Source organism: Scyliorhinus torazame, chromosome 2 (genome assembly GCF_047496885.1).
Source record: "Scyliorhinus torazame isolate Kashiwa2021f chromosome 2, sScyTor2.1, whole genome shotgun sequence".
NCBI classification, from domain to species: domain Eukaryota; kingdom Metazoa; phylum Chordata; class Chondrichthyes; order Carcharhiniformes; family Scyliorhinidae; genus Scyliorhinus; species Scyliorhinus torazame.
In genome coordinates, this window is record NC_092708.1 from 122125018 (window position 1) to 122138809 (window position 13792).

The following is a 13792-nucleotide window of genomic DNA, read 5'->3' on the forward strand; positions in this document are numbered from 1 at the left end:
AACACAATTTTTCACAATATAACACATAAAATAAGTTTACCTCCAGTCCATCAATTTTTTCAATGGAACTATGGCTTACAGATTCCAGTGCCGTCTGGGGCCATGGGTGAAACCAATCAATGGCTGTGCAGTTCACCACAGCTGGAAATTTCCTTGCCCTCATCCGAAGAATAAAGCCCACTGGTGAGAAGCATAGAACAACCTGAAAAGTACATGTTTACAATCAAAATTATGTGTAACAGAAATTGGTATGAGATTATTGAGGTTGTAGTCAGGCATTTCATACATTTAATTGATGATTAGTGTCTTGCATGGTAAAGAGACTTTGGGAAAAGATGTAATGAGACATAAATGTTAATATTAATGATACAGGATTAAAAACAGAATTGAGGTGGCCACGTAGTTTCCTCTGCGACTACCACATTAATAAGCCAGCTCCATAGGTATGCTCTCCAGAAAACAGGGATGAATTTTCACTAGTTCTCTCACTTGTCCACCATAACTTTGAGGAAGCGCTGCAGAAACCTTAGAAAAAATATTTATGCCATTTTTCTGGGATCGTGAGGCTGTCCCAATAAAATTACAACAGATGAATAGGAGATCCCCTGTGGAAACTGCCACCATTCATAATGGAAAATAGGTTGATGAGAAACTTAATAAAAAGATGTCCTTAGGACTTTTAAGTAGCCTTGAATTCAATTTCAGCTCTGCAATAAAGCAGTCATTGAGACAGCAAACGTTGCAGAGAGAAATGTAATGGGAAACATCTGGGTTTCAAACTTTGAAAGATGCCAAATTGTTCTCCTTTTGAAAATTCTATAAAACATTATTTGAAAAAGCTGAGGAAAACTGCAATATTGTTTGTGTTTTGCAGCATGAGGATACAATGCACCCCCAAATACAATATTTGATTCAAAATTATATTCCAAAAACATTTAGTCATAAGTTACTCATATTTAACTGGGCCACAGAATTTGTGTGCGTAGCACCTGTACTTTCAGTGCTATGGGTGCCGTTTAGATCCAAGATGGTGTCCACGGTGTGTGTGCACACTTCTGATGTTGGCATTTGGTAATGACGTTAGCATGAGAATTGGGGCTGTACACGGTCAGTAAATAGAGTTGGCAGATCATGACATCAGATACTGACTTGACTGTAGCAGTGTCATTTCCAACTTGAACACGGTAGCTAATTTTCATTCTTAATCTCATACAGCTACTTCCAGGTTAGTTGCTTACTATTTTCTACTGACTGTTGCAGAATGTTTACAAGTTTGTCCTGCAACTTAAAGGTTGGTGAAGGCTACAGAAACGGTTGGCACCAGATAACTGTCTTGGTTCTGACTGCCAGAGTTCTGCACACATCACTTGTACCCAGCCATGGTAGTTTCTATCTCACTTGGCCTGCAGGAGAAGGGCTATCATCAGTAGGCAATATACACCCAAGGTTAATTTTTCTGTTTCGACCTCACAGAGGAATAGTGGGTGGAATCTTCCACTCCTGCCAGCTATTGGAATTGTGGTAGGTGGGGCTCTTAATTTGGTGTAAATGAAAAAAATCATCTTTCTGTCAGTGGAAAAATAGCTTGGAATTTTGTTCTCCTGACTTCCATGGCAGGTGAAATGCAGGTGAAGTTTTCCGCTGAGTAATGTCGGGAACTCTATTTGCATTTATTAACATCTCATGAATGCTCATTACAAGACCAACTCGCTGGAATCACATTCCCCCTCTGTTGTAACTCCCACGAGGCACAAGAGGAAACCATTATCGATGTCCCAGTGGGGCTCGTGGAATACAAGCATCCCAGGTAGGGGACAGAGGCCACCCAGCTGGGCCTAATTAGAACCGAACATCAAAGCCAGCCTGAGCAGGACCGACATGTTGGTTGTCTCAACGGGGGCTGTGACTGAAGATAGATGCTGCCATGGGCAGATTATTGTTAAATAAATCTTTTGCTTCCTACCGCTGGCTTCCTTGGTCATTAAACTGGCAATAAGGTCAAAGGAGATTCTAGACTCTCTTGTTAAAATGTCCAGCCACCTGGGACAACTACTATGCAGGAATGTGAGGATATCAAGTTTGAAAATGCTGCCATTTGGTAAGTTTGAGGCCTTCGACGTGGATCTGGAAGATTGGAGCCAAAATGCAGAACTTATTTTTTTTTTAAATTTAGAATACCCAATTCATTTTTTTCCAATTAAGGGGCAATCCACCTAGCCTGCACATCTTTGGGTTGTGGGGGCGAAACCTATGCAAACACGGGGAGAATGTGCAAACTCCACATGGACAGTGACCCAGAGCCGGAATCGAACCTAGGACCTTGGCGCCATGAGGCCGCAGTGCTAACCACTGTGCCACCATGCGGTACTAAAATGCAGAACTTATGAGGTACTTCTTTCTGGCCAACGGTATCTTGGGGGAAGGTGGCAACCTATACCGGCGAACTGCTGAGCATCATAGGACCACCGTGACTCCGTTGACTCATGAACAGCAATTGATCAGACTTCGTTTGGTTATGGTACAGGGTCCGGGACCCAATGCGCTGGGGCATGACTGGTTACGAGTCCTCCGTTTTGACTGGCAACAAGTTTTCCGATTGGCTCCGGAAACTTATATGATGTCCTGGGCAAATACCTTGGAGTGTTTCAGTAGGATGTGGGCAGGATAAAGGGGGCCAAGGCTCATGCTTATGTGGATCCAGAAGTCAACCCAGATATTTTAAGGAAAGGCTGGTTCCCTACGCCTTATTCGCCAATGTTTACAAAACTACAGTGCCTAAATGAACTAGAAATCATACGGCCAGTACGGTTTGCGGAGTGGGCTGCACCCGTAGTATTGGTTATAAAGACGGACAAGTCTGTCCAGTTCTGTGGGATTACAAGCTTACGATGAACAGGGCTTCGCCCCTGGACCATTACCCGATGCCCAGGTGGAAGATTTATATGCAAAACTGGCTGGAGGATGTTCCTTCTCACAGCTCAACATGAGCCATGCCTATTTACAGGTGGAACAAGACCCTGCATCCAGGAAATACACAACTATAAACATCCATAGAGGGTTATTTGAGTACACCCGTCCCATGTTTGAGGTCTCACCAGCTCCAACAATCTTCCAACGAGTGATGGAGGGTATTCTTCAGGGTCTGCCAAAGGTAGCTGTATATTTAGATGATGTGCTCATCACAGCTGCCAACAATAAGGAGCACATGGCCAACCTGAAGGAAGTGCTCAGCTGGTTCTCCCAAGTGGGTGCCTGGCTGAAGAGGAGCAGGTGCATGTTCAGAGCAAAGCCGGTAACATACATAGAGTACATGGTGGAAAGGAATGGCCTACACCCTGTGGAGGAGAAAGTTCAGCCAATAAAAAGGGCCCCACCTCCACGTAACGTTACTGAACTCTGGACATTTTTGGGCCTGGTGAATTATTATGGGAAATTCATCTCCAACTTAGCCACCCTGTTGACGCCCCTTCACATACTGTTAACGAGGAACCAGAAATGGGTTTGGGGTGCCTTACAAGAAGAAGCATTCGCCAGGGTGAAAAACGTCTATCGATTTCGCAGCTCCTCATCCATTATGATCCAGTTCGGCTGCTAGTCCTGACAGGTGATGCCTCCTCCCATGGCATCGGGGCTGTGCTGGCCCACATATGAAATGATGGCATGGAGTGCCCAATTGCAATTGTTTTGAGGATCGTGGCAGATGTGGAACAACATTATGCCAAAATAGAGAAGGAAAGTTTGGTGGTGATATTTGGAGTCAAGAAATTCCATCAATACGTCTAAGAGTGGCACTCCTCCATTATGACCGATCACAAGCTTCTGCTTGGCCTCCTTAAAAAGGACAAAGGATTTCCTCCATTGCATCTGCGGTGTGACAACTAGGGGATTTTCACAGTAACTTAATTGCAGTGTTTTTTTTTTCGTTTTGAAAAAACTGCGCCACCGTGCTACCCTAATTGCAGTGTTAATGTAAGCCTATTTGTGACACTAATAAAGATTATAACATCGGGGGCCGAAGGGCCTGTACTGCGCTGTAATGTTCTATGTTCTATTATCAGCCTGGATTCAGCGTTGGGTGCTTCTGCTCGCTGCATACGAGTACTCGTTACAACACCTTCCAGGTATACAGAAAGCCCACACTGATACCCTGTCAATCGTTGCCTGTAAGTCCCCTGTCCCCACCAGCAGCGGATAAAGTAGTAGCACCCCTGAATTTTATGGATACTCTGCCGGTGCCGGCTGTTCAGGTTCGAACATGGATTCAACAATATTCTAAGCTAGCAAAGCTCTGCCATATGCTTTTAGATAGTGGATTGCAGCAGTCCCCCCCCCCCCCAGTAGCCCTACAGCCCTATGCCCAGAAACTCCAAGAATTAAGCATGGAGGATGGTATCATACTGTGGGGAACTCGCTTGGCCATCCCACTGCAGGGCCAAGAATCCCTCCTGAAGAATCTACACAGTGGTCACCTGGGCACCTTGAAGATGAAGAAACTGGTTCAGAGATACGTCTGGTGGCCTGGCATCAATGGAGACCCGGAGCAAGTTGTACCCAGTTGTCCAGCATGTCAGGAGCATCAAAAGCTCCTGCCGACAGCCTTCTTTCATCCCAGGGAATGGGTGAAACTGCACGCCGATTTCTCAGGGCCTTTCATTGGGCCCATTTTCCTATTGTGGACGCCCACTTAAAATGTCCTGACATTTATAAAATGGTCTCAATGATGTCAAGGGCCACCGTCGAGAAGCTGAGGTGTTCGTTCAGTACCCATACGATCCCTGAAGTCTTGGTGACAAACAACGGAACACCATTCACAAGCGAGGAGTTTGCCCACATTCGCTAAACAGAATGGCATCCAGTACATCAGAACTGCCCCGTACCATCCCTCATCTATCAAACTGGTGGAAAGGGCGGTTCAAATGTTCAAAAGAGGCATAAAGAAGCAGACAACGGCCTCCATAGACACGCGACTGGCATGATTCCTTTTTAAACTGGACGACGCCACATGTGACAACAGGGATAGCACCAGCAGAACTGTTGATGGGCCACAGGCTTAGGACCAGTTAAGCCTGACTTTCCCGAACCTAGGTGGGAAAGTGAAGATGTAGCAAGAAGCACAGAAATGGCAGCATGACCAATGGACGTCACGCCTGAAGTTTCAATCAGGGACCGTCTACACCACAACTTTGGAGATGGGTCACTCTGACTCCCTGGAGTCATGATCAAGTGAACGGGCCCAATATCCTATAAAGTCAAGACGCAAGGGAAATTCCAACGAAAACCTGTGGGCCACCTCAGAAGTTGGAGCCTGTGCGACACGATGCCTAACCGATGACGTCGATGCCTCCACCCTGCCAAAAGCCACCCTCAGCCAGGGCGCCCAACCGGCCATGACTCATCGACCGGACTAGCAAGAGGAAGTTGACTCCGGCTCGGCTATGGACACAGAAGCAGCAGCTCAGACTGACAAAGTTGGCTCCGGGGCCAAGGTTCCGGTGATAGCTCTCTGGAGGTCAGCCAGAACAAGGAGGTTGACCAACTGGTACGCACCGCCAGACCCAGACCCACTGCAGGCAGAAGTTCAGCCTCGGGCAAAGCAGCGCAGGGGGACCCCACTGACGATCATAGAATCTACAGTGCAGGAGGCCATTTGGCCCATCGAGTCTGCACCAGCCTTTGGAAAGAGCACCCTAGTTAAGCCCATGCCCCACCGTATCCCCGTAACACGACCTAACCTTTTTTTTACACTAAGGGGCAATTTAGCATGGCCAATCCACCTAACCTGCACATCTTTGGACTGTGGGAGGAATCCGGAGCACCCGGAGGAAAGCCACGCAGACACGGGGAGAAAATGCAAACTCCACACAGACAGTCATCCGAGGCCTGTATTGAACCTGGGACCCAGGAGCTGTGAAGCAGCAGTGCCTACCATCGTGCCACCATGCCGGGAAACCTTCAGACTTTTGGGAGGGGTGTCATAGTCCCACAAGGCTCAAGGGGAAACCATTATCGATCTCCCCATAGGGCTCATGGAGTAAGAGCTTCCCAGGTAGGGGGCGGAGGCCACCCACAGCTGGGGCTCGTTAGAACCGAACATCAAAGCTGGTCCGAGCAGAGATTGGCATGTTGGTTGTTCCAATGGGGTCTGTGATTCTAGATTGTTACTGCCGTGGGCAGATTATTGTAAAATTAATCTTTTGCTTCCTACCGCTGGCTTCCTTGGTTATTAAACACTCCAAATTAAGTTACCCACCAATGGCTAGTTACAACTTTCTGATTTACAGCTACATATAAGTGCACACTCCTGGGAAGCTTCATTTGGAGGTCAATAGATGCTGCTTTCACCTTCCTTTCACACTGTCACTGAGATATGTCCGGTGCCTGCAGCAGAAGCTCAATAAGGCTTGGCGCAGAAAGCATAACCTGGGGGGAAGGGTGAGACAGAGACAGGACTAGCAGGGGGAGGAACAAAGGGGAACAGTAAAGACTCTTTGAGGGTAAAATTTGAAAGAATGTCAGAGGAAAGTTGAGAGACAGTCTTGGGGCTGAGGCGACACTGTCAGAGGCATGAAAAGAGACTGTCCTGGAGCAGAGGCCACACTGCTGGGGACATGTACTTTTTTTTAGAAAATATCGTATTGAAGCATTTGTAATTTTCATAGTTTAACACATTTCTTAAACAACCACGCGGGCCGACACTCGCAAAACACCTAAAAAACAATAAACAACGTCCCCTACTATCCCCTCCCTATCCCCTAATTACCCATATACTAAGTTCCCTGTCCTTATCTAACATTGTCATGCCTCCTGTTTTCCTCCCCCGCCTTTTCCCCTCCTCCCCTTACTGCTGACGTTCAATTGTACTTGAAGAAATCGATGAACGGCTGCCATCTCTGGGCGAACCCCTGAATTGATCCTCTCAAAGTGAACTTGATTTTTTTCAAGACTAAGAAACCCTGCCATATTGCTGTCTCACACTCCTGACTTCAGGGGCTCCGCGTCCCACCAGCAAAATCCGTCTCCAGCCCAGCAGGGAGGAGAAGGCCAGGATGGGCAGCACGGTAGCATAGTGGTTAGCACAATTGCTTCACATCTCCAAGGTCCCAGGTTCAATTCCCGGCTTGGGTCACTGTCTGTGCGGAGTCTGCATGTTCTCCCCGTGTGTGCTTGGGTTTCCTCCGGGTACTCCTGTTTCCTCCCACAGTCCAAAGATGTGCAGATTAGGTGCATTGGCCATGTTAAATTGTCCTTAGTGTCCAAAATTGCCCTTAGTGTCGGGTGGGGTTACTGGGTTATGGGGATAGGGTGGAGGTGTGGGCTTGGATAGGGTGCTCTTTCCAAGAGCCGGTGCAGACTCAATGGGCTGAGTGGCCTCCTTCTGCACTGTAAATTCTATGATCTATGATTTATGATGTCGGCCTCCCTCCCCCCTTGGCCACCGGATCTTCCGATACCCCAAATATTGCCAGTTCTGGACACGGAGTTAACCTCCCTCCCAGGACGTTTGACATAACGTCCGCAAATGTTGGGGACATGTGTAAGATACAGTCCTGGCACTGAACAGACCATGTTAGAGGGCTTTGCATGATGCGCATGTCTTGGTCCCAGTCTTGGGCAGGGGAAGGCCTCTCTGGGCAGTGACTGTTGTGTACAGAATGGAGTGTAGGGAGTGGTCAGTCAACTAAGGCATTTGGCCCTGGGGGTGTTGAAGTCATAATATTGGGATAAAGGCATAGTTACATTCAGGGGCGACATCTATATTCTGTAGTTCCGCAACAGAAAATCATTGGAGTAGGTATTGGACGTTTCCGTGCGGAGTGGAGAGTCTCGAAATATAAGGGTGCATGCGGTCTTGAGAAAGGGAGGGGTTAGATTGATTAAAGGCATGGGAACATCTACATTGACGGGATCGGGAAAGAACAGAATTATCAGCATGGAGAATGATGGGGTCAAGGGTAATGGGGCGAGGCTGGAGAGTGACAGGAGGAATCGGATTTAGGAGGCGGTAACTATGGCAGAGGATGGGAGGAACTTGGTGGATGACAGCACAACCTTGGAATATGGTCTCACCTACATAAGCAATGAGTATTATGCTTGCCTTCAGTGACCAACAATGCAGTTGGTAAAACAAGCTTAAAAAAAAATAATGTGGGAGGTGTTACAAGGAGTGTGGGAGGAATGCAGTGCCACTATTTTGGGCTGATTTAAAGGGGCACCCTATTAATTACATGCTCAAGCCATGCAGAACAAGGCTCAGCTGGGTACTGGTTTCCAGGGTGAAATTCTTGTCCCAATATTTAGCAGCTAATAGTCCTAAAATCCTCCAATCATCAAAGAGGTCATGGATGCCCTTTTCAATAAAGATGACTATTATGTGCAGTTGCACAAGGATGATACAAGCCAGGCTGCCAGAGCTGTGGGATTTGCAGGGATCTCTGGTTTCCCATAAACTGCACACATGTGGCCCTGAGAACTCCCTGGCAGCAGCCAGTGAGATTCATAAATATAAACACTTTTCATTCTCTGAACATTGAGCAAATTTCTGATCACAGAAAGCAGACCCTTTTGTGCTAGGTACCCAGGGAGTTCGCCCGACTCCACCTTGACTCACTTAAAAATATATATATATTTATTCTAAACGAAGCAAAACAAAGCCAATAAAATTCATGAACAACAGTAGAACAGGCAAATGTAGTGCAAACAGTTCATCACCTTTTGGCATAACAGAGTTAACAATAGCACAACCCATGCCCCCAGGACACCCTCCCCCCCCCCCCCCCCCAATCTCGCCGAGCAAGCACCCCCCCACCCACCTGCTGGTCACAAACTGATCCTTAAAGATGGAGATGCAAAGGCCAAGACCCCCCCCCCCCCAAAGATGCTCCGGCAGGTCCGACACTCCGAAGAACGCCACCAGCGGACCTGGCTCCATCCTAACCCCAACGATATCAGACATAGGGCGAAATTCTCCGGAAACGGCGCGATGTCCGCCGACTGGCGCCCAAAACGGCGCAAATCAGTCGGGCATCGTGCCGTCCCAAAGGTGCGGAATGCTCCACATCTTTGGGGGCCGAGCCCCAACCTTAAGGGGCTAGGCCCGCGCCAGACGAATTTCCGCCCGCCAGCTGGCGGAAAAGGACTTTGGTGCCCCGCCAGCTGGCGCGGAAATGACATCTCTGGGCGGCGCATGCGCGGGAGCGTCAGCGGCTGCTGACGGCATTCCCGCGCATGCGCAGTGGAGGGAGTCTCTTCCGCCTCTGCCATAGAGGAGACCGTGGCGAAGGAGGAAGGGAAAGAATGCCCCCACGGCACAGGCCCGCCCGCGGATCAGTGGGCCCCGATCACGGGCCAGGCCACCACCCAGGACCCCGGAGCCCGCCCGCGCCGCCTTGTCCCGCCGGTAAGGTAGGTGGTTTAATCTACGCCGGCGGGACAGGCATTTTAGCGGCGGGACTTCAGCCCATCCGGGCCGGAGAATCGCGGGGGGGGGGGGGGGGGGCGCCAATCGGCGCGGCGCGATTCCCGCCCCCGCCGAATCTCCGGTGGTGGAGAATTCGGCAACCGGCGGGGGTAGGATTCACGTCAGCCCCCGGCGGGGGGGTCGGAGAATCTCGCCCATAGTCTTGAAGTACGAGGCCCCAAACTCAACCAACTTTTGGCAGGACCAAAGCATGTGGGAATGGTTGGCCGGCTCTCTCAGACATCGCTCACATCTACCCTCCAACCCAGAGAAGAATACATTCATGCAAACTTTGGTCAGGTGTGCCCAGTGTACCACCTTCAGTTGTATCCGGCCCAACCTAGTGCAAGAGGAGGTTGAATTCACTCTGTGCAGGAATACATTCCAAAGTCTTCCCGCTATCTTGAGGCCCAACTCCTCCTCCCACCTCTTCCCTATTTTGTCCAACTGGGCTCCCTTTCAGTAGTTGAAATTTCCCAGCCAGCTCCTCTAGACTCACAAACCTACCATCCACTTACGTGTCTCTAAACGTTTTGTAAGTAGCGCCATCCTCGCTAGAATTAATCTATGGTGTCGCAAATTAGTGCCAAAGCGGACATGCCCCTCAGCTTGAAATGGTACCTGAATTGATTGCAAACTTTCAACGAAGGCACAACCACCAGGTTTGTCGTGAATCTGGCAGGGAAGAACGGGAGAGGGCCAGTAACCAGCGCACGCAAGGATGATCCTACACACGTCACTTCCTCCATCGGAGACTCCGCATAACTCCTGTCCACCTGTAACTTTTCGCCTAACAGCCTGTCCAACTCCGCCCGCTCAGCCTTCTCCTTATGGGCCCGAATTGAGATGAGTTGCCCCCTAATAACTGCCTTCAGTGCCTCCCACACCAACCCCAGCTGAAACCTCACCTGTGTCATTGATCTTTATATATCCCCAAATGGATTCCCTCACCCGCTCGCACACCTCCTCCTCCGCTAACAGTCCCACATCTAACCTCCACTGTGGGCGCTGGGCCTTTCCTTTCTTAACTTGCAGGTCTACCCTAGTGTGGGGCGTGGTCTGACACCACAATTGCTGAATATTCAGCATTTTCCACCTCAGCTAGCAGCATTTTGTCCAACACAAAGAAGTCTATCCGGGAATACGCCTTGTGCACATGGGAGTAGAATGAAAACTCCTTACTCCTTGGCCTTGGCCTCTCAAATCTCCCCCCCCCCCCCCCCCCCCCGCCCCGCCCCCCTGTGCTCCATAAACCCCCGCAGCTCCTTTGCCATAGCTGATACCTTCCCAGACCTGGAACTCGACCGATCCAGCCTTGGATCCAGGACCGTGTTGAAATCATTCCCCATAATCAATCGATGTGAGTCCAGGTCCGGGATCTTCCCCAGCACCCGTCTAACAAACTCAACATCATCCCAGTTTGGGGCATATATATTTACCAATACGACGGCCATTCCCTCCAATTTCCCACTAACCATAATATATCTACCCCCCGGGTCCGCCTCTATATTCCCCACCTCGAATGCCACCCACTCGGTTTAAAGTCTAATCCCGAATGGAACACCTGCCCAACCCATCCCTTCCTTAACCTAACCTGGTCCCCCACCTTCAGATGTGTCTCCTGCTACATAGTCACGTCCGCCTTCAGTTGCCTCAAGTGCGCAAACACACAAGCTCTTTTGACTGACCCATTCAGTTCCTGAACGCTCCACATGAGCAGCCTGATCAACCATGCTCAACCCCTGCCGATCAACCACAACCTCTCCTAGGCCAGTCTTCGGCCCATGTCCCTACACTGGCCTGCCTTTGGGCAACTACCGTCATCAACCCTCCTCATCCTCCACCTTGAAAGTCCTCTTCCCGTCAACAGTCTACTCCCTCCCCACCCAACCCCCCACGTCCCCTCCCATCACCACCCCCACATTGATCTTCAGCTCACCCCCCACTTTGCTTCCGTGAATTAGCCCGCCCCGTGAGCCTGACAGCCCCCGCCCATGGCGCCTAGCATCTTACCTCCACTGGTTCCCCTCCCCTCCGTTCTTCATGTAAACATTCGAAACAAAGGCAGGAAATAAAAACAAACAAACCATCCCTCCCAAGGTCCGAACCCAAAGACCTACTCCTCCTCCCTTAACAAAGAACTATATATCAGCCAAACCCCAAACAGGACTGAAAAAATATAAAGAAACATAAAAAAAACCCAAAATAAATCTGAACAATGCAAACCCAAAGTATTTACAGAACATAGTTCAGATCTCCTCATTCAAAGTTCAAGGTCCTCCTTCTCCTGCCAGTCTCTTGTCCTTCATAAAGTCAGCTGCCTCCTCTACCGAGCCAAAGTACAACTCCCAGCCCCCATAGGTCACCCAAGACGAGCAGAGTACAGTAGACCAAACTTTATGCTCTTCTTGTATAGGGCCGACTTGACCTTATTAAACCTCGCCCTCCACTTCGCAAGCTCTGCTCCCAGATCTCAATATCTTCCCAAGTACATCGCTTCGTCTGCCTGGTCCACCTTATAATACGTTCCTTGTCCAGGAACCGATGTAATCGTACCACCATCACCCTCGGCGGCTCACCCCCCTGGGTCTTGCGCATCAGTGCCCTGTGGGCCCGATCCATCTCCAACGGTCGATCGAACACACCTTCTCCAAGCAGCTTCTCCAACATCTTCCCCACATATGCACCAGTGTCCGATCCTTCGATTCCCTCCGGCAGACCCACGATCCGAATGTTCTGCCTCCGAGAACGATTTTCCAGGTCCTCCACTTTCTCTAGCCATCTCTTCTGTTGGTCACATAGCATCCCAATCTCTGCTGCCATCTAGGTGGACTGTTTCTCCTGTTCCCCCACCTGCTCCTCCAACTTCTGGATCGCCTGTCCCTGGGCTGCCAGTCTCGTCTCCACGCGATCAACTACCGCCTTGATCGAGTCCACCGCCCGGGCCAGGTCTTCCGCACTCTCTTTCCACTGTTGGGTGAACTTCTCATTTAAGAAGTCCCCCATGACAACAAGTCGTTCAACATCCCCAGCAAGTGTGGAGTCAGCTCTGCTGCAAATCTTTTGTAGAAGTCCACCAGAAAACCATCTGGTCCTGGCACTTTCCTCGATGCACTCCATGACTTCCCAACGGCACTTATAGTCCCTGTCCCGTCGTCTCCTCCAACACCGGGAAATCCAGTCCGTCCAGGAATCATTTCATTTCTGATTCCCCTTCCGGGGGCTTCGATTTGGACAGCCCTCAGTAGTGGATCCTAAAAGCCCCATTGATCTTCTCTACAGCCGTGACCAGTTGACCCCCTCAATCCTGACCTGTACTATCTCTTGTGCGTCCGTCTGCTTCCTCAACTGGTGGGCCAACAAACAGCTGGCCGTATCAATATGCTTGTAAAAGGTCCCTCGTGAGCAGTGGAGCTGGTTCACCACCTTCCCCATTGACATCAATTCAAATTCTATTTGCAGTCTTTTCTTCTCCCCTAGAAGTCTCCCTGCCGGGGACTTGGGAGTGTGTCCTAATTCTGCAGGTCCTTTATAACTTCCTCCACTGGGCTGGTCAGGTTCCACTTGTAGACCCGTGTCCAGTCATGGGCGATTTAGATACCCAGGTAGCGAATTTGTTTTGGGCCTATTTGAATGGCAGCCCTTCCAGCTTTGAGCCTCCCCCTTGCGGGTTCACCGGGAAGATCTCACTTTTGCTCAGGTTGAGTTTGTAGCCTGAGAAGGTTCCAAACTCTTTCAAGATCAGCATAATTCCCTCCATGCTGCTTTGCGGGTCCAAGATGTAGAGAGCAGGCCATTTGCACTGAGCTTGACTTTGTGCTCTCTGCCTCCTCTCAGGATCCCCTTCCCATTAAAAAAAAACGCATTTTATTCAAACTTGTGTCAAAGTAGTTGCAGCAAATAAACACCCCGAGAAACATTCTTCCCAACAATCAACTATACAGTTTGTACAGATTTTCCTCCTTTTTCACCCTCCCTCCCCATCACCCATCACCCCCCTCCCCCTGCGACGAATAGCTCCTCAAACACGGTCACAAACATCCCCCACCTTTTCTCAAACTCCCCCGCTGAGACCCTTAACTCATACTTTATCTTCTCTAACCGCAGGAAGTCGCACAGGTCACCCAACCATGCTGTTACCCCCAGTGGTGATGCCGACCGCCGCTCCAGCAAAATTTGTCGCCGTGCAATCAGAGAGGCGAAGGCCAAGACATCGGCCTTCCTCCTCTCCATGAGCTCCGGCTTCTCTGAAAGCCCAAATATCGCCACCAAAGGGCCCAGGTCCACCTCCTCCTCCACTATCCTGGCTAAGACCGCGAACACTCCCGCCCAGAA

General features: G+C 49.8%; 1 protein-coding gene across 1 annotated transcript in view; it reads right to left on the reverse strand.

Moving 5' to 3' along the window:
• dnah9l (dynein, axonemal, heavy polypeptide 9 like) overlaps positions 1-13792 on the reverse strand; it is a 1249478-nt gene that overhangs the window by 310650 nt on the left and 925036 nt on the right. Inside the window, exon 53 of the mRNA XM_072476205.1 lies at positions 41-202. Within this exon, the coding sequence (XP_072332306.1) occupies positions 41-202 (162 nt within the window). The remainder of the gene's footprint in view (positions 1-40; positions 203-13792) is intronic.